At 39.4% G+C, this 26,050-nt stretch overlaps 1 protein-coding gene and 1 pseudogene across 2 annotated transcripts in view; one reads left to right on the top strand and one right to left on the bottom strand.

Moving 5' to 3' along the window:
• Nucleotides 1–17,303, bottom strand: part of VAMP4 (vesicle associated membrane protein 4) — a 39,024-nt gene extending 21,721 nt beyond the window's left edge. The window contains exons 1-3 of one of the 2 annotated variants that reach the window (XM_003258875.4): nt 16,742–17,303; nt 13,173–13,287; nt 3,406–3,452 (exon numbers count right to left, since the gene is read on the bottom strand). In XM_003258875.4, coding sequence (XP_003258923.1) covers nt 3,406–3,452; nt 13,173–13,238 — 113 coding nt within the window. In that variant the 5' untranslated portion in view covers nt 13,239–13,287; nt 16,742–17,303. Of the gene's footprint in view, nt 1–3,405; nt 3,453–13,172; nt 13,288–16,254; nt 16,446–16,741 lie in introns of those variants that run through there. The other variant, XM_030823974.1, reaches the window with a different exon arrangement.
• Nucleotides 17,304–24,615: 7,312 nt separating this feature from the next.
• Nucleotides 24,616–25,079, top strand: LOC100593397 (annotated as a pseudogene).
• Nucleotides 25,080–26,050: the final 971 nt, after the last annotated feature.

Below are 26,050 nucleotides of genomic sequence, written 5' to 3'. Positions count from 1 at the left end.
ATTTGCTTTGTGACTCTATAGAAATCTTGTCACCCATAGAAAATTATCTCCCCACATTATCTGACATTCTGCCAAAAATGATACTATTTTCTGTTACTGGATTTGCTGCTATCTATCCTGTAAGCTCTTTCTTCACTGCTTCTCGGGTTTCCATTAATTTTTTTTTTTTTTTTTGATGGAGTCTTTCTCTGTCGCCCAGGCTAGAGTGCAGTGGCACAATCTTGGCTCACTGCAACCTCCGCCTCCCAGGTTCAAGCGATTCTCCTGCCTTAGCCCCCTGAGTTGCTGGGATTACAGGCACACACCACCAGGCCTGGCTAATTTTTATATTTTTAGCAGAGACGTTTCACTGTGTTGGCCAGGCTGGTCTCGAACTCCTGACCTCAGGTGATCCACCTGCCTCGGTCTCTCAAAGTGCTGGGATTACAGGCATGAGCCACTGTGCCTGGCTAATTTTTATATTTTTAGCAGAGACGTTTCACTGTGTTGGCCAGGCTGGTCTCGAACTCCTGACCTCAGGTGATCCACCTGCCTCGGTCTCTCAAAGTGCTGGGATTACAGGCATGAGCCACTGTGCCTGGCCAGGTTTCCGTTAATTTTTATAAAATGTTTTCACTTGGAAAAAAACCCAGCCTCAACAAAAGAAAGTCACAATTTTTTTTTTTTTTTTTTTTTTTTTTTGAGATGAAGTATCACTCTGTTGCCCAAGCTGGAACACAGTGGTACAATCTAGGCTCACTGCAACCTTCAATTCCTGGGTTCAAGCAATTCTCCTGCCTCAGTCTCCCAATTAGCTGGGACTATAGGCACGTGCCACCATGCCTGGCTAATTTTTGTATTTTTAGTAGAGACGGGGTTTCACTATGTTGGCCAGGCTGGTCTAGAACTCCTGACCTTGTGATCCGCCCACCTCGGCCTCCCAAAGAGGTGGGATTACAGGCGTGAGCCACTGCGCCCAGCCAAGTCACAATATTTTAACAAGGTAAGAGGTAAATGTTTCCTCTCAGGCATATATCCCTCTACATCAATCCCCAGAGAAAACTCTCACAACAATGTTGTCCTTCCTGACTTGCCAAATATAAACCTAGACCTGTCTGAGAGCTCTTTCTAATCGTAACTACAAAGGATTGATCAGGTCAACTAATTTTTTATGAGATACCAAGGTAATTCAGTGGGGAAAGGATGATCTTTTTATCAAATTACAATGAAACAGTTGGATGGCCATATTCCCCCAGTTTCATCCTTACCTCAAATATATACAAAAATTAACTTAAAAGGGATTGTAGGCCTAAATGTAAAAGTCAAAACTATAAAACTCTTAGAAGAAAGTACAGGTAAAAATCTTAGTGACCTTGAGTTTGGGAAAGATTTCTTATATATGAAAAAAATAGCAAAAACAATAGAAAAAAAATTCAATAAACTGATGCCATCAAAATCAAAATTTTAATCTTCAAAAGATACTATTACAAAATGAAAGGGTTAAGTTACAGATTTGTAGTAATTATTTACAGAACACATATCTGACAGAAAACTTGTATCTTGAATATATAAAAACTCTTGGCCAGGCACAGTGGCTCATCCCTGTAATCCCAGCACTTTGGGAGGCTGAGGTGGGAGGACCAGTTGAGGCCACGAGTTTGAGACCAGCCTGGGAAACAAAGTGAGACCTCATCTCTGCAAAATATAAATAAATATAATAATTAGTTGGGTGTGATGGCACACACCCATAGTCCCAGCTACTTGGGAGGCTGAGGCGAGAAGATCATTTGAGCCCAGGAGTTTGAAGCTGTGGTGAGCCAAGACTGCACCAGGACACTCTACCAACCTGCGCAAGAGTAATACCTTGTCTCGAAAAAAAAAAAAAAAGCAAAAAAAAACACAAATCAGTGAGAAAAATTTTTACATGGGCAAGATTTGAACACATACTTCACCAAAGAAGGTATAAGGATGAAAAATAAGCACACTAATAGATGTTCAACATCATATGTCATTAAGGAAATGCAAATTAAAACCACAACAAGATACCACTACACATCCACTAGAATGGCTAGAATGAAAGAGGCTAAAAAAGACTGACCATATGTAGTGTTGATGAGGATATGGAGCAACTGGAATTCTCATACAATGCTGGTGACAATATAAAATGGTGCAACCAGTTTGGAAAACAATTGTAAACTTACATCAGCCATTCTACTCCTAGGTATTTTTATTTCCAAGAGAAATAATAGCATATATCCACACAAAAACCTGCACACAAATGTTTATAACAGCTTTATATGTAAAAGCCAAAAAGTAGAAACAACCCAAAAATCCACACACAAGTGAATGCATAAATGAAGTGCAGCATCATACAATGGAATACTACTCAGAAAATTAAAAAACCTAACTATCAACACATGGATGAATCTCAAAATCCATGCTGAATAAAGCCAGGTTTTAAAAAGGGGGCATACTGCATGATTTCATTTATAAAAAATTTTAGAAATACAAACTACAGTGACAGAAAGCAGAGCACTGGTTGCCTAGGGACTGGGAGAGCAATGGATTATCAAGGGTTATGAGGAAACTTGCAGGGTGACAGATGGTTCATTATTTGATTTTGGTGATGATGTCACAGTTATACAGTATAGTAAGCTCTCTCTCACCCATGGTTTTGCTTTCCACAGTTTCAGTTACCCATGGTCAACTGCGGTCTAAAAACATTAAATGGAAAATTCCAGAAATAAACAATTTATAAGTTTTAAATTGTGCACCATTCTGAGTAGCGTGATGAAACCTCACATTGCCCCACTTTGTCCCACCTGAAATGTGAATCATCCCTTTGTCCTGCATATCCACATTGTATATACTACCCATCCCTTTAGTTATCAACATCTTCTTGGCTTTATGATCCAAGGTCACCTGAAATAGATGATTCTCCTTCTGACATATCATCAGAGGTCAATAATACCTAACGTTATGTCACAATGTCTATATCCTTCACCTCACTTCATCTCATCATGTAGGCATTTTATTATTGTACATCATCACAAGAAGAAGGGTGAGTATAGTATGATATTTCAAGAGAGAGACAGGGAGAGACCATATTCACAAAAGTTTTATTATAGTATATTGTTATAAGTGTTCTATTATTAGCTATTGCTATTAATCTCTTACAGTGCCTAATTTATAAATTAAACTTTATGACAGGTATGTATGTATAGGAAAAAATCATATATATATATATATATATATAATGGTTTGCTACTCTCTGTGTTTTCACATATCCACTGGGGGATCTTGGAATGCATCTCTCATGTATAAGGGAGACTACTGCATGTCTGTCAAAATGTACACAGTATATTTTAGATATATGCATGTATTGTATGTCAATTACACCCTAATAAAGCTGTAAAAAAAACTTACAGAAAAAAGTCCTCTTCTTCATCTGAATCATCTTCCAAAAGATTTCTCTGTCAAAAAAAAAGAAAAAGACTTGAGTTTTCAGATTCAGAGGGCTTATAAAATGTCACAGAGGAGTAATGAAATAAGTCCTATACTAGTGAAATTTCTTAACTCCAAGTGTCCATAAAGAGGGAAAAGTAATTACATATCCTTCACTGGAAGCTAAAAGATGTGGGACAACATTTATAGACATTGCAAAGAAAATGCTCATATTATAGAATCCTATAACTGACTAAAAAAGGTAGAAAGGTCACTGAAGCTGGTATGGGAGTGAGGAACTGCAGGTAGTCAGGAGGGAGCAAGTCCCCTCTGCTTCCTTCTGACTGCCAGTGTCTGTCTATTGGCAGAACTTAGGGAGCCAGGTGGAAAGAAGAAATACAGTTTGTGGATTCCAACTGCAGCATCAGAGAAGACTATAGAGGGAGTTTGGAGCTGAGAACAAGGGCTTAAAAATGGGCATGTTCTACTTTTTAGCTACTCTACCCACAAACAGCCCCCTAAACAAATTTGAACTTCCAACAAAAGCAACCTTAGACTTTTATAACATACAACAATTTTCCTTAAAATGAGGACAGTCTCATCTCACCTTCTCCCCAAAAGGGGTGGGTATAAAGTCCAAAAGGTGACTAAAGAAGAGCAAAACCCAGACCTTTTCAGACACACAGGAACTCAAATAGTATACAAGTTAAGAATCCCTTATCCTAAATGCTTGGGACCAGAAGTATTTCAAATTTAGATCTTAGAATATTTGCATATATATAAGGAAACATCTTGGGGATGGGACCGAAGTCTCAACACAAAATTCATTATGCTTCATAAGACCTTGAGTTTCAAATATAGCTTATCTACATGGCCTAAGGGTAATTTCACACAATATTTTTTAATATCTTTGTGCATGAAACAAAGTTTTGACTGCGTTTTGACTGCAACCCATCACATTAGGTCAGGTGTGGAATTTTCCATTGTGGCATCATGCTGGTACTTAAAAAGTTTCAGATTTGGGAGCATTCTGGATTTTCAGATTAGGGATGCTCAAACTGTTCCACTTGCTATAGGCAGAATAATAGCTCCCCAAAGATGTTCATTTCCTAATCATAAAAACCTGTTTTTTTGTTTTATTTTGTTTGGTTTGAGATGGAGTCTTGCTCTGTCACACAGGCTGGAATGCAGTGGCGCAATCTCGGCTCACTGCAACCTCCACCTCCCGGGTTCAAGTGATTCTCCTGCCTTAGCCTCCCAAGTAGCTGGGACTACAGGCGCATGCCACCATGCCTGGCTGATATAGTCACCAAAACCTGTGAATGTGTTACTTTGCATGGTAAAAGGGACTTTGCAGATGTGATTATGGATCTTGAGAAGAAAAGATCATTATAAATTATTCATATGGGCCCAATGCAGAGGGGGGAGAGACAGAGAGAGTGAGACAGACAGACAGACAGACAGACATTACACTAATGGTTTTGAAGACACAGGAAGGGGCATGAGCCTAAAAAGGGAAACAGCCCCTAGGAGCTAGAAAAAGCAAGAAAACGGTTTCTTCCCTAAACCCTTCAGAAAGAACACAGCCCTACTGGCACCTTGATTTTGGCCCTATGAGCTCATTTTAGACTTCTGGTCACCAGAACCATAAGACAATAAATTTGTGTTGTTTTAAGTGTGTGGTAATTTGTAGCAGTAGCAATGGGAAACTAATACACTACCCATGTACTTTTTCTGAGGAAATTCCTCAAGGAATTACACCAGCCAAAAAGAAAATGAAATCAAAACAAAGACCTTAAGACTGAGATGGATGATACAATCAATGAATCTAATATAATGTGTGGTCAAATCTAAATAGTTGACGATAATGTGACTGTAAACGATAAGTTAAAGCTTTTGAAAAAAATACATATTATATAGAAAAGCTTAAAAAGAATCTAAAACTTTTCCAACAAAGCCCAGAAGCTGGGAGTGGGAGAGTGAAGTGAAGAAGTGAAAGCATTGCCAATATGCTCATCTCGATGAGGAGTGGAATGGAGGAAGGGGGAACAGGACTAGAATTAAAAAGTAAAACAATGGCTTAGTTTTTGGTATGTTGACAGAGAACACAGATTAACACTACCATTAAAATATAAAGTTAGTAACAAAAGAGAGAGGGAAGGAGGGGGAAAGGGAATAAAGTATCTAAACTGTGGTTTAGCTATGGTGGTTCTGGGGGCAAGGAGGGAGATGAGTAAAAATAATCAATCTAGCATAAGGGAAGGCATAAGGGAATCTACCATAAGAAAAGGCATAAGGGAAAAGGAAAATATAAGAAATACAATGATTATCACTATATCTATGTATAATATATGACATATACTAAGGAGTAAAAAAATGAAAGAAGGATGTATTTGGCCAGGCGTGGTGGCTCACACCTGTAATCCCAGCACTTTGGGAGGCTGAGGCGGGTGGATCACGAGGTCAGGAGATCGAGACCATCTTGGCTAACATGGTGAAACTCTGTCTCTACTAAAAATGCAAAAAAAAAAAAAACGAAGAAGGATGTATTCAATATTCATTTAACAAGTATTTTTGGGTATCTTTTACATGCTTCTATGTGCACTGGTCTAAGTACTAAGCACCAGTTTTGAGCAAAACAAAGTCTGAGCTCTCATAGAAAAACAGGATTGCAATTGAACAATGAGAACACATGGACACAGGAAGGGGAACATCACACACCAGGGCCCACTGTGGAGTGAGGGGAAGGGGGAGGGATAGCATTAGGAGATATACCTAATGTTAAATGACGAGTTAATAGGTGCAGCACACCAACATGGCACATGTAAACATATGTAACTAACCTGCACGTTGTGCACATGTACCCTAAAACTTAAAGTATAATAAAAAACAAAACAAAACAGGATTGCGACAAATGCTATGCAGAGAATTAAAACAGTGATGGGACAGAAAGTGATGGGGTGACTACATGAGATTAGGCTGTCATAAAAAATCACTCTGAAGAGGTGAAATTTAAGCTGAGATCCAAATAACAAAAGAGCCAGCCAAAGATCAGGGTGAAGAGCATTCATTGCTGCAGGACTAGATGGCTGGCACAGAAAAAGTCCAAGTGTATTAGTTATTCACAATAAATGTGACTGGTTTGAACGTCCCTATTTAATAACAAAAACTATATGTGATTAGGGTTCAAAAAAATTCTAGCCAATATCTGTTTGCAAGAAATTCACCTAAAACAAATACCAAATAAAGGATGGGGAAAAGCGGGGGTAGAAAAGATACATCAGCAAATTCTAACAAGAAGAACGTTACAGTTAGCAATTTAAAGAGGAATTTTAGGACAAAGTACTAAACAATCAAATAAGATGATTTTACAATAATAAAATATACAATCCATCAAGAAGACTTAATAGCAACAAATGTTTAAATACCTAATAATATAGCTTAAAGTATCTAAAACAAAAGCTGCGCAAATTATGAGAAACAGTTACATCAAAATCACAGGGAGGATTTAACATACTCTTCAGAGATGGAGAAGCCAAACACACAAAAAAAATCTAGAACTTTGAAACTAAACAGCAAATTTTATTTTATTTTCCTTTATGGGTAACCCATTAAGGACATTTAATAAATTCCAAAAAATAGAAATTACACGAGTCATATTCTCTGACCATAATGCGATAGAAAAAGGAAGTTTTAAAATACTCTTCTCAGCTGGGTGCAGTGGCTCACACCTGTAATCCCAGTACTTTGGGAGGCCAAAGTGGGGGGATCGCTTGAGCCCAGGAGTTCAAGACCAGCATGGGCAACATAGCAAGACTGTGTCTCTATGAAAAAAAAAAAAAATTAGCCAGGCATGGTGGCTCATGCCTGTAGTCCTAGCTATTCAGTAGGCTGAGATGGGAGGATCTTTTAAGCCCAGGAATTTGAGGTTAGAGTGAGCTATGATTATGCCACTGCACTCCAACCTGGGTGACAAAAGGAGACCCTGTAGCAAAAAACCTCACAAAAAACAAAAAACACTCTCTCATGAACTCTTATGTTAAAATGTAAATAAAGGTGATTAGACTATTTTGAAATGAAAGACACTGGGAAGATCACAGGTCAAAATCTGCAGAGTATGGCCACAGCAGTACTTAAAAGGAAAATGGGACCTTAGATATATTTTCTTATGAAATCACAAAGATAGAAAATATATAAATAAATAGTTAACTCTTAAGATGGGTAAGTTATCCCTAAACAATACACAACTCCAGAAATCTGAAAGAAAAAGATTAACATATTTGATTATATAAAAATTTAAAACTTGAACATAAGACATCAAAAACAAGGTTAAAAAACAAGCAACAGACTGGGAAAAAACATCTGCAATATACTTTAAGACAAAAGACCTGATGTCTGTATTATATAAAAAGCTTTGACAAACTAGTAAGAAAAAGAGACATTACAGAAAAACAAAGAATAGAAATAGATAATTCCCAATAGAAGAAATGGCCAATGACCACATGAAATGTTCAAAACCAACTAATACTCAAGGAAATGCATTAGGTCATTTTTTAAATAAGTATTTCTTGAGTAATATTCTAGCTAACAAGTAACAGACAAGCATTACATTTATAATATAATGTATTTGGTTTATGGCCGGGCATGGTGGCTCCCGCCTGTAATCCCAGCACTTTGGGAAGATGAGGAGGGAGTATAACTTGAGCCACAGAGTTCGAAACCAGCCTGGGCAATATGGTGAAACCCCATCTCTACAAAAAAAAAAAAAAAATTAGGCATGGTGGTGTATGCCTGTAGTACCAGCTACTCTGGAGGCTACTTGGGGGGATTGCTTGAACCCAGGAGGAGGCTGCAGTGAACCATGATCGTGCCACTGCATTCCAGCCTGGGTGACAGAGCCAGACCCTGTCTCAAAATAATAATGATAATAGTAATAATAATAATTTATTTGGTTTAGAGGATAATGATACTAAAGATATGTTTACTATAATTGTACACTGAGAAACACACATGAAAACCAATGCCTTTTCATACATTCATTGAATAAACACAAGTGCTAGGGATACAGTGTCAAAAAAGAGTAATAGGACACAATGAGATAATATTTCTTACCCACTAGGCAGATAATAATAAGTGTTGGTGAGGATGTGGAGAAATTGGAACCGTCATACATTGCTGGTGAGAATGTAAAAATTGTACAACCACTTTGGAAAACAGCTGGGCAGTTCTTCAGAAGGCTGAACAGAGAGTTACTACAATACTCAGCAATTCTACCTTTAGGTATATACCCAAGAGAAATAAACACATGCTCAAACAAAAACTTGTATGCTAATGTTCATAGCAGCAGTATTCAAAATAGCCAAAAGTAGAAAAAAACCCAAATATCTATGAACTGATAAATGGGCAAACCAAATGTGTTATATCAATATAAGGGAATATGATTTAGCAATAAAAAGGAATGAAGGCCTCCCAGCACTTTGGGAGGCCGAGGTGGGCGAATCACTTGAGGTCAGGAGTTCAAGACTAGCCTGGCTAACATGTTGGAACCCCATCTCTACTAAAAATACAAAAATTAGCTGGGTGTGGTGGTGCATGCCTGTAATCCCAGCTACTTGGGAGGCTGAGGCAGGAAGATCACTTGAACCCAGGAGGTGGAGGTTGCAGTGAGCCGAGATCGCACCATTGGACCCCAGCCTGGGCAACAGAGGGAGACTCCGTCTCAAAAAAAAAGAATGAAGCGCTGATATGCACTACAACATTGATGACTCTTAAAAACATTATGCTAAGTCAAAGAAGCCAGTCACAAAAGGCTATATATGATTCCATTTATAGAAAACGTCCAGAATAGACAAATCTATAGGAGTGCAGTTGCTTAGAGGCTGAGGGGATAAAGAAAATGGGAGATGACTGCAAAAGAGCACAGCATTTCTTTTTGGGCTAATGAAAATATCCTAAAATTGATTGTGGGGATTGTTGCACAACTCTGTGAACATAATAAAACTCACTGAATTGTACACTTTAAGTGGGTGAATTGTATGGTATGTGACTTTTATCTCAATAAAGCTATTACCAAAAAAGTATAATAAGAAAGAGGAACAAAACTTTAAAAAGGTTTTAAAAGTAATTTATATATTATGCGAACCAATCAGTTATCAAACTTCATAATATAATAAACATCAAAAAGGAGTTCTCTTTAAACAGTCCATTTTATTCAGTTCTGGTGTCTAATATACTAGTAATCAATGAAGAATGTAAGGAGAAAGTGATACAATTACAGTCTCAGCAGTGGAATTTATTGAGACAGTACATTTTAAATTTAAAAATGTATTCATAAAGCTTATTTATATTATTTTTTAATTTAAGGTTTACTATTGTTTTTCTTGAAGTAATTTTCCCTGGCCTTGTTATTAGGGTGGGCTTTACATACTATTTAATATGATTTCCACACATATTATTAAACTGGTATTTAATATCTACAAATAATAATTTTGTCCATATTTTCTCAGGATTATGACCAACATGCCATGAGACTGTGATACTGGTATATCACGTGTGGACTTGATTTTTAAAAAGCAATCGTATTCAAGTGACTATGTCCTTAACAGTGATTCCATTAAGTGAACAACAAATTTACGTTCAGCAGTGATTGTGAGAAAAAAACACAGGGGAACTTAGGAAATATAAACAGTTTAAGTTCAAAATCATGTAAAAATAAAACTATAAAATTAATGAGATTTGCACCAATTAAAAATTATTAAATAATATACTCTTGCATACTATACATTGAATTTGGCTACAATCTTCACTGCTTTACATACATTTTTCAAAATTGACATAGATTGTATGAATTACAAAAAAGTTCCGAGAGGTGATTTTACTACATACATTTCCATACTTCAGTCTTCATCTTAAACAAAGGCAGATGTGACTTAGGGGCTCTCTGTCCAGGACTGAGGTATTTACCTGACATATCTCAGATATCAGTCAATCAACTGTCAGCATTTATTGATCATCTTCCAGGATATTAATGCTTTGCAAGCATCTCTGGGTAAGTGACTAAAAATTTCCTCGGGGCAATAAGAAAGAGGCTCAGATTCTTCTAACCAATGATTTAAAAAATATTTCAACATGCTTTGTGCACGCTGATCACTGAATATTCATCAGGAGCTTTCAGTCAGCTTGTACTGGATGCACATCAAGTCTGTGTTGTTTTACACTGGGTTCCTTTATAGGTTCACAATTGGTATCATTTACTTAAACAAATTGACATTTATTCTCTGAACGGGTTTAGTATTTCTCCAAACCTTCTGCTTTGTAAAGACATGCTTTTTTTTCTTTTTGCGATGGAATTTCACTCTGTTGCCCAAGCTGGAGTGCAACGGCAGAATCTCGGCTCACTGCAACCTCTGCCTCCCAGATTCAAGCGATTCTCCTGCCTCAGCCTCCCGGGTAGCTGGGATTACAGGTGTGCACCACTGCACCCGGCTAATTTTTGTATTTTTGCTAGAGATGGGGTTTCACTATGTTGGCCAGACTGGTCTTGAACTCCTGACCTCAAGCGATCTGCCTGCCTCGGCCTCCCAAAGTGTTGGGATTACAGGTGTGAGCCACCATGCCCAGCCAAGACATGCTTTTGATAGTAAATCTTCAGAGTATGGAATTCCAGCACAGGTATTTCAAATTTTCTGAATCACTTTTTCTTGGAGGTTTATCTTGGAAGATATTACATTAAAGAAAGAGACCCTGGATTATCCCTGAGTGATTTCTCAATCCCTAATCATCCTCTGCCTTCTCTCGCCCAGAGCCTTTCCGGTTCACCCAGACTTGGTATATTTCCTCAAGCATTTCTCAATTCCCTGCATGGGGAAATAGCTCAAGCTGACACTGAGTTTCACCATGGCATGGAGGAAAAGATAGGTGACCAAAATTGTTGAAACTGCACCAAATGCTGGTAAGCAGTTGAAATTATGGCAAAGAAGGAATAATTGGATTTGGCAACATGGAAATCATTGGTGACTCCTTAAAGTTTATTAGTAAAAGCTTGCTAGCAATTAGTCTATTGGTGGATTCTATTTCCCCATTAACAAAACAAAACAAAACAGGCCGAGCGCAGTGTCAAATGTCTGTAATCCCAGCACTTTGGGAGGCCAAGGCAGGTGGATTACTTGAGCTCAGGAATTTGAGACCAGCCTGGGCAACACGGCAAAACCCCATCTCTATGAGAAAAACAAAAACTAGCCAGGCATGGTATCATGCACCTGTAGTCCTTGCTACTCAGGAGGCTGGGGTGGGAGGATAGCTTGAGCCCAAAAGGTGGAGGCTGCAGTGAGCTGTGATTGCACCACTGCACTTCAGCCTCAATGACAGAGTGAGACCCTGGTCTCAAAAAATAAAAACAAACCATCAGAAACACACAAAACCCCAAAAGCTGTACAAACGGTTAGAATAAGGGGAAGAAAATGTTTCCTTTGTTGTACTAAAAGGAACTTATGACTAAAAGTCATAAGATGGTGGATAGAGTGGATAATATGAAGTTCTGAGGTTGTCCAAAAAGAGCATGTAAAACAAAGCAGACTAAAAGCTTTGCAAGGGCACAGACTGTGTCTTCCAATTTTTAGCCCAGTGCCTAGCACGTAGTAGGTGGTCAATACATATTTGTTGAATGAAATGAATCAAGACAAGGAGGAAAGGAAGAAGGGCTTCAGAATGGTGCATTAAAAAAATAAGAATATGAATTATTTCTCCCAATAAATGTGTTGAGTACTTATTCTAAAAGTAATCTGCCTACAACATTCATATAAAATGTTGTCTTTTAAATGCGGCATAATTTCTAGATTTATATATATTTGCATAGAATGTTCTGGAATAAACTAGAAATTAAAGCATTATATAAAAGATACTCTGGAACATAAGATAATTACAGGTCTGGAGACCTTTATTTGCAATTCCAAAATCTAAAAGCTTCTGAAAATCAAAAAGTTTTGGAGGAAAATTTGACCTGAACTGATGTTAGCTAGTTTATTTACACACTTTATTTACATAGTTAGTTAGATATAACTAAATACAGACTTCACTGAGAAATATTAATATTTTTGAGGGCACTGGTCCAGGCCCCAAAAATGCTGTTACATAATATGTTCTTAACTTTCTAAAATCTGAAAAATTCCAAATACATTCAAAGTTCTTAATAAGATATTGTGTATTTGTATAAAACTCCCTTTCAAAAACTAGAAAGAAGCTATGAGAATAATGATTTGATCAATAATGGAAGTAGAATTCAGTTGTCACCAATCTAAGTAACATGTTTTTAAATACATTTGCTACGAACAATTAGGATTAGAATATAGTCATAAGCTTTTGATTTTTCTGTTATTATTATTAATTAATTAATTTTTGAGACAGAATCTTGCTCTGTTGCTCAGGTTGGAGTGCAGATCACAGTTCACCACAGCCTTCATCTCCCAGGCTCAGGTGATCCTCCTGCCTTAGCCTCTTGAATAGCTGGAACCACAGGCATGTGCTACCATGCCCCACTAATTTTTTAAAAATTATTTGTAGAGACAGGGTCTCCTTAGGTTGTCCAAGATGGTCTTGAACTTCTGGGCTCAAGCTATTCTGCTTCAGCATCCCAAGTGCTGCAATTGCAGGCATGAGCAACCATGCCCGGATGATTTTTTTCTATTATTTACAAAGGGAATGAAAACATATTTTGAATCTTTTGTTTTTAAAGCTTAAGATTCCGAACTTACCCTTTCACTTTTCACAGAACCCGTGACATCATCATCATTGAGGTGGCGCTTAAACTTGGGAGGCATATTTTTTACTTGCGAAGTATTTTCTGCTTCTCAACAGGATAGTCACCGCCTTAAAGAGAAAATAAATTTCATCAGATTTGAGACTCTGGGGTATAAGCTAATGTATTTAAAACAGTATACACAAAACCCTGTATGACGGGGACTCCCTCATTTTTCTGACTTCAATTCCCGCCCTCTCACTTGTGAGCCACTCCAGTGACTGGGGCCTCCATGCTAGACCTCAACACCTACGAAATAGTTAAAATTATGAGAAAATGGATGTAATTGCCCTAAGAGAACATGTGTAGGATACGAGTGACTTAAGATTTTTATAAAATGAAAGAGCAGAGAGTAGAGGGAGGACTTCTCACTAAGACATTAAATGCTTTACAATGTAAAGTTGGAGTCCGAAGACAGGAGAACATGTCTATTTCTCTCACTTTTAGTTGGTTGCTTAAGCAATGATTCAGTTTCCTCAGGTGTAAAATAGTGATTTTCAGGCTTCTGCAGAGTTGGGATGGTCAAATTGGATAATACGTGTAAAAATATTCTGCAAACTATAATGTCCCATTGGTACTCCATGAAAAGGGGTAAGTTTGGTAAGTACTGGTGTGATATCGTGATTTATAAAATAGACACATTTGGTCTTAATCCCCATTTCCTGACATATCCTTGGAATCGCTGCAGTGATGTGTCTTGTGTATGCTAATAAGATGACTGGTAGCTTAGTCCCCAGATAGATTCCAGATGGAGGCAGGTCACAGAAAAACCTAGGCATGATTAGAAGACTGGGACTTTTCAGCCCCACCCCCTAGCTTCCTGGGAGGGGAGGAGGGCTCAAGGTTGAACTGATTTCTAACGGCCAATGATGTAATCAGTCATGCCTACTAATGAAGACTCCATAAAACCCAAAAAGAACAGAGTTCAGAGAGCTTCCCGAAAGCTGAACAAGTAGAGGGTTCCTGGATGGTGGCACACCTGGAGAGGGCACAGAAGCTCTGTATCCCTTGCCCTATGCACCTCTTCCATCTGGCTGTTGATCTCTATCCTTTATAATAAACCACTAAACAAAGTGTTTCTCTGAATTCTGTGAGCCACTCTAGCAAATAAATTGAACACAAGGAAGGGATTGTGGGAACTCTGATTTATAGCCAGTCAGTTGGAAGCACAGGTAAAACAACCTGGAACTTGTGATTGGCACCTGAAGTGGGGGGGAATCTTGTAGGATTAAGCCCTCAACCTACAGGATCTGATGCTATCTCTAGGTATACAGTATCAGAATTGAATTAGAGGACACCCAGCTGGAGAATCTGCTGCAGAATTGCCTGCTTGCTCGTGAGGAGAAATCTTTTTGGGGTCACAGGAGTATTCTGTGTTGAGAGAGAATAGGAGAAACTCAAGTTTTTTTTCTATCAAAACAAGTGGATTAAACAAAGCTAGTTTTCTTTGCTACAGAATGACTCACATCCTGTTATATGCTAATATGCATTGTGACTTTCCAGGAAAATGCTTGTGTATGCAATATATTAAAAAATTTTTTGAGAAAAAGTTCTATGCATATAATGAATTTTCAGTATTTTTGACTAGATGGTAGATGAATACCCAGCAATTCAGGAGAGCTCAGAAATACTGAATGTTTTACTATGTGCTAGGCACTGTGCTCAGTGATACACATGCATTTTCTTTTACTCTTTACAACGCTTCTTTAAAGTAGGCACCAAGAAACTAGGAGAAAACTAAAGTTTAGTAATGATAATGTTAGTCACTGCATTCATTGAAACAGCAGAGATACAGGCCTAAATTAATCAATGGCTGTGCATTATCAGTTTTAATTATTTGTTCAATTAGTTGCCCATCAGGTTTACAGAATTCTGTTCTAGAAAGACCCACTTCCTGGTAACAACCCAATAGTCCTGCTTCCTTTTCTACAAGAAGAAACACTTAGACCTTTAAATTAGGTATAGTTAGACATCAGTTTGTTGGTTAATGATATACACTTAAAAAAGAATAATCCCAGGATCTGGTTTCACGAACCAAATAAAAGTAATATTTTAAGTCAGCTGCTTGTTAAAACAAACGGACACACTTTTCTTTGATAAGAAATGTTTCCAAATCAGAAATTATTCACTTGTAACAAAAACTAAACTCTTGCTGCCTGAGTAACAACTCTTGAGTTCTTGGTTCCACAATATTTCTGTCACATACATCTGGCCCTTTTATTCCTCATACTTTGGTTTCACAATACTTCATTCATGCAGAAATGTAACAGAATGCATGGAAAAACAGATGACAAGGCAAATTACTGAAGAACTTGTGCTTTTAACTATTATCTGTATTTAGATTTTAACCCCTGCAAAGAGGCTGCCTCAACATCCCAAAGCAAACAACAGGCAGATTTATATACGCCTTTATGAGACATACAGTAAAACTACAATCTTAAGGATGAGCAAACCCCATATTCAGGTCTCTTAATACCAAGAAACCATGTGCAACAAATAGAAAGCCCATCAGCAAAGCAGTAGGCAGATTAATTAGCTACCTTGATGAACTTTTATGTTATTTGCAACTGATGATTATTAGTAACTGATGATATGTGTATGAAACAACTAGTAGAAATAAATCATGCTCAGAAAGTAGACTAGGATATAGTCTGCCTTTCTCCAACAAAAAACGACATGTGAATTCAGTTGTTTGTGACTAGGTATACATGTAAATAAGAGAGCCATCATGTACTTCCACACTGAGGATAGACCACCACTATACAATTCACTTAAAAAAGTCACATCACCGTATGCTTCTTATACATCAGCACATACTTAAATGTCTACGTATGCATTTTTGTCAGTACGTTATCTAGTCAATAGCTTTGAATCTGGGCAAAGGCTCTCCTTTCCCCAGCCTCCATTCCCTTTCGGACTGTCTTGTCTGTCATTAGCCGTCTTGCTTGATGCAGTTTCACAGAAATAAAGTGACTTGGATGGACACAGACCGGAGATATTATTTGCAAAACCTGTCAAGTGTAACGATTCACCCCCACCTTCCGGTCATTATAAACACAGCAGGGTTGGCGCTCTTTCTCCCGAGCCCTTTAAATACACAATTCCAGGCAGCTCCGTTCACCCCCCACACCCAATCTGTCGCACCAGGCCACGTCCCTCGATATATCTGCTCCTAACGCTGGCCCTTCCTGCCCCATGGTAGCCCCTGGCATTCCTCACTACATCCCACTCTTAACAAATCTTCCCCATCCATGGCACTGTTTTCTTCCCATCACCCCAGGGTACCCCTCAATTCCAATTCTTCTCTCCCTCAACTGCTCCCCGTCCGCACACCCCTGTCCTCGTCTTCCTTCCTCACCGCACCCCCGGCCCCAGCCTTTTCCCACTCCGGGGTCCCTTCCTAGATCCCCGAGGCCGGCCGACCAGCCCGACTAGGACGTCGAGGGGCGGCAAGGCAGGGCGTCTTCTTCGTTTCCTTCCTCCTCACGCCAGCCCCTCCCGCTGGGAACAGGCCAGCGCCAGTACCTGAGGCTCCCGGGGAACTCCCGGCAGCTCTCCCGGGCTGGCGGTGCTGGGCGGGCGGGGGAAGGAGTGGGAAGCCGAGGTAAAAAGCTGGGAGTGGGAGACAGCTGGTGCGAACCCGGCGTCGGCCGCAGCGCAGCAACAGCGCCTCCGCTCATCGAGCCGATCGGCGCTCGGCGGCCTGGCGCCAGGCGGAGGGGGCGGGTCCAGGCCACGGAGATAATCGAGGAAGTCGATCCGCCGAGCGCTCTTCACCTAAAAGAGCCCGGACCCACACGCAGTTTAGATGCAGCTCTCCAAATTTATGCTGTGCTTTAGGGGAGGAACAACCACTGGTTCTCCACGTTCCGGTCGCGATCCGGCGTGCGTGGAGGGCGATTAGGGGAGGAGCGGGAAACTTCCGAGAACCGCTCGGGACGGGGCGCCGCGCCTGAGTGCGTGGCTGGGGTGATGAGGCGTTTAGAAAGAAGGTGGTTCTTTGTGCCACATCCGTCCCTCTGGCTGACTACGTTGAGAGGCAAGTGGAGGGTGGCTCGCAGCTCGAGGACCTGCTTCGGGTTCGTCTGGGGCCTTTTCTGAAGAAAGGAGATCTGTTTGATCCCCTGTTTACAGAATTAGAGCTAGACTTGGAAAGAGATGTTAAGGCCAGGCTCCTCCCTTTAGATAGGAGGAATATCTGGTTCAGAGAGGAGATTGACTTAAAGTTACACGGCTAGTTTAGATAGATACGGGACGAGGGCTCGGTGTTCTTTTCCCGGTATCCCTTAGTTGTAGCCTGTAAGCCTTCAGGAAATCGCCCTCGCCAGGCCATTCCGCCACTCTGCCCATTCCTCCCTCACTCCGTCCCCCTCCGCCCAATTTGGTATCATGTTTAGATCTTCACGCCCGCAGTAGCTGGCTACCAGAAACAATTCCTAATTTTGTTTTTCCGTTCTCTTATTTGTTTTATTATCCATTCCTCCCACGCCCCAGCTTGATTATTTCACTCATTGAATCGTATTCACTACACGTCTTTTAAAATTAATACAGTATCTATGGGTCCTTTGTTGATACAGTATTTTAACTGTCTGAAATACTGTGCCAGGCATTTTCTAAAGATATAAAAATAAGAGGGGGTGTTCAAGAACAAGAGTAGATAAGAAAACAGCAGGAGGAAAGATCTGCGGACACTAAAGGAAAGGATAGACAACCTCTTACCAAAAAGTTGTTCTTCTTTTGTTTGATGTTTATTTTTATGTAGAAATGTACTAACGAATTTGAAAGATGCCATGACTAAGGCAATGATGCTCCACTCTGATTCACTTGGAGTTGAATCACTTGGAAAGCTTTTAAAACTACGTAGGTGCCTACGTGCTACCTAGATTCTGATTTAAATGGTCTGAGATTTAGCAACAGCCGTTGAGTTGTCAGTTGAAGGTTCTGAAAGCTTCATGCTAAACTCAGTTGCCTGTGTTTATTCAGTCCAAGTTGCTGACTTGGACTGAAACGGCCCACTTAGAAGAGGAGCCTCTCATGGTTTGTATCCCTATCTAGGTGTGATAGTGGGTCTACCCCCAGACTCCACAGGTAACCCCGACATTATTTTTTCTTCTACAGCTGATTTTTTTTTTTTTTTTTGAGATGAGGTCTCACTTCTTCCCCCAGGCTGGAGTGCAGTGACAAAATCATACCTCACAGTAGCTCTGAACTCCTGGGCTAAAGTGATCTTCCTGCCTCTGCCTCCCAAGTAGCTGGGATTACAGGCACGAGCAGCTGTGCCCAGCACTTACAGTTGATTTTATGTCTGTATATTTGCATCTTATGGGGTATTTTCTGACTTTGGTGCCTTGACCAATTAGAGCTTTAGCTAGTTATAGCTTCATCTCTTACACATAGACAACTTAAGATGTGGTCAGTGAGCTCTAACAGGCATGTCATTGCATAGCTTTTATAGATAATCCATTCTTTGGGTTTTTTTGTTTTTTAACCATAATTCTTTAGTCCTGCCAGTCATTTTGGAATGATCACTTAGGAGAGGGGTAATGCAAGCCCCACCCTTTAATCACCTGAACAAAGTCCCTTTGACTATCCCCAATATTTGTGAAACTTAGAAAATGTCATTTTTACAGTTAACATGAATCAAATATACCAGTAAGCCTAAAAGATTATAATAGCACTGAGCTTAGAGTCAGAACTCCAAGCAACTTGAGTTACTTATTTCCTCCATTTTCTTTTTTAGTGAGCTTCAGTTATTCAGATGTTAGTCCTCTAATTTTCTTTTCCCCTTTTTCAACATGACACCTTCATCCTTAAGAGGGCCTGCTGTCCTCCTAGCTAGAGAATCAGCTTTTTGCTGTCTTCCAAGACTAAATCTCTGGTCTTTTGATGGGATAGCAAAGGGAATCTGAGCATCTGATTCATTCTTAAACAGACTTCCTACCATTCCGCCTATATTTATAGCTCACATCATGCTCTCTTCAGCTTTACCTGCCGCTTCCAATTCCTGAGCCTTGTGCAGGGTTTCACGGTGTGTATCAGGTTGCTTCATGGCCTGCTTGGGATTCGTACTTTTCAAGTCTGCTAAGGCAATTGCCTCTTGATTCATCTCCCTTCTAGCTTTCAAAATTTTGTTGCTAAATGTTCAACATTACTTAAAATGTAAAAGTAAACAAGGAAATACCATTTTTCATCTATCAGTGACTGAGAAAGAAGAAGTTAAGCAGAAGATCTGCAATCCAGTCTCTCCCTTCTTTGGGAAATACTCTCAGGAAAGCAAGCAAGCAAACAAGCATGTGATTTTTATAAACTATAAAGTATATAGTAATTACAGGCCTCCTGGCAAACAAACTAATGGAATTTGCTAGCAGGAGAGTCCATATTTACAGAATTCCTCTAGCAAGATGTCCCAGGGCTGGGATTGTTTATGGTAAACACATTAAGAATCGATGTGGTAATTCCAGTGCTTTGGGAGGCTGAGGCAGGCGGATCACTTGAGGTCAGGAGTTACCAGCCTGGCCAACATGGCAAAACCCCGTCTCTACCAAAACTACAAAAATTAGCTGGGTGTGGTGGCATACGCTTGTAATACCAGCTACTCGGGAGGCTGAGGCAGGAGAATCGCTTGCACTGGAGAGGCAGAGGTTGCAGTGAGCAGATATCGTGCCACTGCCCTCCATCCTGGTCAACAGAATGAGACTCCCTCTCACAAAACAAAAAAGAATCAATGTGGATTTCAGGGGTATGATTAACTGGAAAATACCGCGGAAGTTATGTAACGTAGCATGAAATGGAAGTGTTTTGTAACTGAGTTGGCTGCTTCTGTGTAAGTGGGGTGACTGTACACTTGATTTAGAAACCACATCTACTATCCTGGGCCAGGATGCATCCAAAGCAAGAATAAAGGACCTGGGGATTACTGGTATCCTTGAAACTATTAGTAAAGCTTGATACTGAGTAAAATCTCTGATTTGAGCCTGATTTGACAGTTTGATCCTTTGTGTTAGCTCAATAGCAAAAATAAAAAAAAATTGATACTACAGTATTGGGCGTGTGTATGTGTGGTATGGGAGCAGGGTGGGAGGAACAAGCATTCTTAAACACTTAGTAAGAGTATAAAAATTGGTGCAGTTTTAAAAAGTTCATGGTAATTATATGTATCAAAATTTTATATGAAGGTCTTTTTGATCTAACAATCTGATAAAATTTATCCCATGGGTATACAGGTTGTATATAAAAGTATTCTATAAAAATATCTGTTACAGGATTTTTGTAACAGAGTGAAAAAAAAACTCTAACTGTTCAGCAATAGGAAATTGCTGAAATAAGTCATAGTGTAGCCATTCAATAGAATAGTATGCAGCCATTAAAATCAACTAGATACATCTATATGTGCTGACATGGAATACCTCTGTGATGCTATAAGGTGAGAAAAGTAAGGTGCAAAATAATGTGTAGACTCTTCCATTTGAGCATCACACACACACACACACACACACACACACACACACACACACACCAGGAGGACTGTGAATCTGGCATGGAAAGTGTTATGGACTGAATTATGTCCCCTGAAAATTCACATGTTGAAGTCCTAACTTCCAGTGTGACTAGATTTGGAGATAGGGCCTTTAGGACAATAATTAAGGTTAAAAAGTCAAAAAGGCAAAACCCTAATCCCGTAGGGCTAGTGTATAAGTGCATGGGCACAGAGAAGAGGCCATATGAGAACACAGAAGATGGCCATTTGCAGTCCAGAAAGAGAGGCCACACCATAAGGCAACCCTGATGGCCCCTTGATCCTGGACTTTTAGCCTCTAGGACTGTGAGAAAATAAATTTCTGTAGTTAAGCCACCTAGTCCATGGTATTTCATTATAGCAGCCCTAGAAGACTAATACAGAAGGGAAACTTTCTTGATGTGTAGTGTTTTGTACTATTTGAATATCTTTACCATGTGTATCAGTTTTTCAATTAAAACAATGTTAGAGGCACTCTCTTCCCCTAAAATTGGGACCACTTGATCAGTTAATTTAAAAAGTCAGTTATAGTGGTACATATTTAAAAATGGCAAATATATACTTTAGTCATTTTATTTTGACTCAAATGTATATGTTCACTCACCAGTCTTGGTAGTAGGCCCAAGACCTTTTATCTGAGCATGAATTTGCTGGTTGGAACACCTGCTTTGTCTTTGTTACAAGTTGCATTGTTTACAGTTTACAGTTTCATTTTCTTCAAAGTGGAATAAGAAGTTAAAGGCAACTTTCAAGCAATTTGAGTGCCCAGTCAGTCTAGATTTTTGTACAATTTTTTCTCCAAAGTTTTAGAGTTGTCTTACCTGTGCCTAGTTCTATAGTAATTTTTGTTTGTTGTTCATGTTTATCAATTTAGCTTTTATAGAAAATAACTTTCTATTTGTATTTCATTAGTTTACATATTTAAATAGATTCTGTAAGTATAATAGGCATAAATACTTTGGAGTACAAATGCAAATTGACTCTTCTAAGCATGTAACTCACTTAGTTTGGAGAGGAAGTATACAGGTATCATGTAGTTAACCATTAGCTTTTCATGCTTAGAGTGCCTTGGTGTTATATAAATATGATATTAGTTTATTTTAGTTTTGATTTTGAATGCTTTTAAATCCTTTATCCAGATTCATTAACAACACTTTTCTAATGCTGACCTCAGCTCCTAAATGGATTTCATGACAGCGTGAATAAAACCAAAATAGTTCAGTCCTCTTTTTGTCTCCAAGCAGATGAAGAAACAGAGTGCCAGAGAGTTTACGTGGTTTGTTAACATTTTACTAAGTTTGCTTTATTACTTCTCTTTAAATATGTATCTCCCCCCGGCATGCATTATTTGAGAATTAGTTATAGCTATCATGCCTCTTTACCCCTAAATACTTCAGTAGGTATCTCCTAAGAACAAGAACATTGTCTTCAAACTGTAATTCAGTTGTCAAATTCAGAAAATTTAACATTGATACAATATTATTTTCTATCAAAGCATCCATATCAAAGTTTGCCAGCCGTCTCAGTTATGTTCTTTGCAATGTGAGTATAGTCTACAGAGAGAATGGAGAGTTAATGAGTAACAAAGCAAGTGGAATTTAGTTTTTAAAGATAAGTTCAACTATAGTTTAATTATTTTTAATATATATAATAATATGGGAAATGCCCTGATGCCTTCCTCATGAAACTTTAGATGTGACATTATAAGATGGACTCAGGGAGGTGCTTTGTTTCTCTTCTAATTGTTCTTGTTTGTTGATGTAGTGACATGTTGCAAGAATTTTATCTTGGAGAAATTACCTCCCACAAAGATAGCAACATTAGAAGAACCTGCATAATAATATGCTCTAATTGTGTTATGAATTTATTTTACTACTTCTCTAAAAGTTAAAAATGGTTACCATTTATTTTCTAGGTTACATGCCTATTTTCTTAAGAACTATGCTTAATGATTAGCATATGTTTCTGCACAAATCCTCTCTGATATCAAGTGTCATTTTCCTCATTTTATCATTTAGACCTCAAGGTTCTGAGATGATGTGTGATTTGTCCAAGGTTAGAGAATGGTACAACTGAAAACACTAGAAAATATTGCAAAGCAATAAGCTTAAATTGAGATAAATATTTTCTCTACATGAATCACATGCTTTTCCCTTATAATAGAGATTAGGTGACTGGGTGCGGTGGGTCATGCCTGTAATCCCAGCACTTTGGGAGGCCGAGGCAGGCGGATTGCCTGAGGTCAGGAGTTCAAGACCAGCCTGGCTAACACGGTGAAACTCTGTCTCTACTAAAAATACAAAAAAATTAGCCCGGCGTGGTGGCACACACCTGTAGTCCCAGCTACTCGGGAGGCTGAGGCAGGAGAATCGCCTCAACCCGAGAGGTGGAGGTTGCAGTGAGCCAAAATCGTGACACTGCACCTGAGCGACAGACGGAGACTCCGTCTGTAGACGGAGAATCCATCAAGCATAATGTCTTGTTATGATCTCACTTGATTCAAGAGGCTTTAGTCTGCTCAAGGTAAAATACAACTGTAATTTCTTGCTGAAGATGGTAATATTTATCTTGAGTGAAGACTGTACTTTCAGGGTACAACAAACTATAACAGAACTATGTTATAGTTATCAGAGCTTTTAAAAGAACAATCTTTTAAAAATCTTCTATTACCAGATTTCAGTCAGGACAAACGGCTAGTATTTCTGGCTTTTGAATCTTTTGATAAAGGTAATTTAGTAAGCCTTAACTAAGAAGAAGACTTAAACACAGACACATGAGCTGTCTCCAAAGAGATGGTCAGTGATTTACAAGATCTAGAATTGCCCCAAAGGAAATTCAGAGAAAAGAAAATTTCAAGACAGGAAATCAGAAGCTGTTCATGGAGGGGAAAAGAATCAATAAAGGGCAAAAATACCACAAGTATTAAACCACAAAGGACTCACTTTGAAAGACAAGAATTGAACGCATTGTGAAAGGGCAAAGCCTTAGCCGCTTATCTACAGCACAAGGTGACTGCTGTTTTTTCCAGAAGGAGTTTAAAGCATTTTCAAGCTTGCAAAGGATTTTAACTGCTCAAGATAACTTTCTAAGACTAGCCATGTTGTTATTATGCATCCTTCTTTTAATTTAACCTTTTTCTTTTATTGGTCTACCCAGTTCCAATAGTGACCCAATCTAAAAGGCTGTTAACATCCAGATAGTAATTTTCCAGGTTTTTACCATATAAGCAAAAGGTTATTTCCAGAAAGGGGTAGAGGAGGTGTCTCCATGACAGACAGCTTTTGAACTCAAAGGGAAATTTATAATTTTACTTGCCACCTCCAGAGTTGCCCTTGGCTTTGTTTTATTGATAATGATGTTTGATTTGGAAGCCAGCTGGAGCAGAGACCCCCTACCCCAGCAGAAGGCCATCAGGGGTGTCTGATGGGATTCCGTCCTGGGGGACCTTCAGCCCTTAGAGCAGTCCCATTTCCAGTGGCCAAGCTTGTGGCCGAGGGGACAAACTGTGTAAGGCTTTTCCCCATTTGTCCCATTGGGACAGTTTGCCTTTCAGTGGCCTGGCCTTCTGCACTGATGGCAGTTACCTGGAGGATATTCTGAGGGCAACCCAGACAGGGCTGGGGGCTCATAAAGCAGCCGTGAGTTGAGCCTGCCTTTTCTCCTTGTGTTTTCTGTGTTTTTCTTTCCTGTTAGCCCTGTCCTTTTTATTCTGCTCTCAGTTATAAAAGACTGAGGAGGCTAATTTGAGAACTTCCTGCACAGGGGCCATGCTATTAATATATTACACAAGAAAATTAGATGTGCCCTATTTTCTCGGCACCTCTGAGCTCACTGTCTGTCTGGCTTTTTTAATTTTTAATTTCCAGGACTTGAACTTGCTGCCATGTGCACTAAAGAAGGAAAGCTCTTCGTGGGAGGGCTCAACTTTAACACCGATGAGCAGGTGCTGGAAGACCACTTCAGCAGCTTCGGGCCTGCCTCTGATGTGGTCATTGTCAAGGAGACACAGCGGTCCAGGGGTTTTGGTTTCATCACCATTACCAACCCAGAGCATGCCTCAGATGCCATGAGGGCCATGAACAGAGAGTCCCTGGATGGTCACCAGATCCGCGCGGATCATGCAGGCAAGTCTGCTGGGGAACCAGAGGAGGTGCCTTTGGGGCCCATGGGCGTGGTCGCAGCTACTCTAGAGGTGGTGGGAACCAGGACTATGGGAGTGGCAGGTATGACAGTTGACCTGGAGGGTATAGATATGGATATGGACAGTCCAGAGACTATAATGTCAGAAGCCAGAGTGGTTATGACTGCTACTCAGAAGGAAATTACAGAGGCAATTATGACAACTGAAATGAGACATGTGCACATAATATACACAAGGAATAGCTCTTCTGATCCAGGATCGTCCTTCCAAATGGCTGTATTTATAAAGGTTTTTGGAGCTGTACTGAAACATCTTATTTTATAGTATATCAACCTCTTGTTTTTAAATTGAGCTCCCAAGGTAGCTAGTTAAAGATCTTTTAGACAGCTCCATCTTTGTTTAAATTTTTTCCTCGTATTTAAAGACAAATTATGGAACATTTGTAGGGTCTGAGTATTTTTCTTTTTACCAGTTTTTTAGTTTGAGCTCTCAGGATTGTTGGATCTAGCAATAATTGGTTCTCGCATTTGACCAGACTGGTTTTTGAAAATTAATGTGTATCCAGGGACATTTTAAAAACCTGTATGCAGTGTTTATTGTGGTTAGGAAGCAATTTCCAAATGTACCTATAAGAAATCTGCATCAAGAGCATGCTTATCTAGGGGTTTTCTCTAATTCAGATAACCAAACTGATTATATAGAAGAGCCGCTTCAAAATGTTTGCAAATGTCTTTTTATAACACTGGAAGAAAAAATATTGTTTTGTCTCATATAGTACTTAGGATGTCCTTCACAGAGCTTATTAAAAAGTTGAAACCTGAAAAAAAAATTAGATGTTTCTTTTTGAGAGTCTAAGAGTTAAATTTGTCTTAATGTTTTAGGATGTAGCCCAGAGGTGAGTCTGAAGAAATAGATGGGGTTTGTCCCATGTTGGAACTGGAAAACAATGAGCCACTGGAGGGTAATGTCTGCTGGGGACATGAACCACACTTTCTTTAGGGGCATCCTGCTGAGGAAAAGGGTTCCACTTACATTGCAGAGGGATACAAGCACACTTTCTAAAGGGGCGTCCCACCCCCATTAGAAAGGACCTTTCAGCGCTGGCACCTTATGCTGGGTGATCAGCCCAGGCATGAGGAAAAAGGGTAAAGAGAGAAAGACAGCCTGCTGCCAGCCC

Source organism: Nomascus leucogenys, chromosome 12, assembly GCF_006542625.1.
Source record: "Nomascus leucogenys isolate Asia chromosome 12, Asia_NLE_v1, whole genome shotgun sequence".
NCBI lineage: Eukaryota > Metazoa > Chordata > Mammalia > Primates > Hylobatidae > Nomascus > Nomascus leucogenys.
The sequence above is the reverse complement of the archived record's forward strand: the minus strand, read 5'-3'. Positions and strand labels throughout refer to the sequence as shown.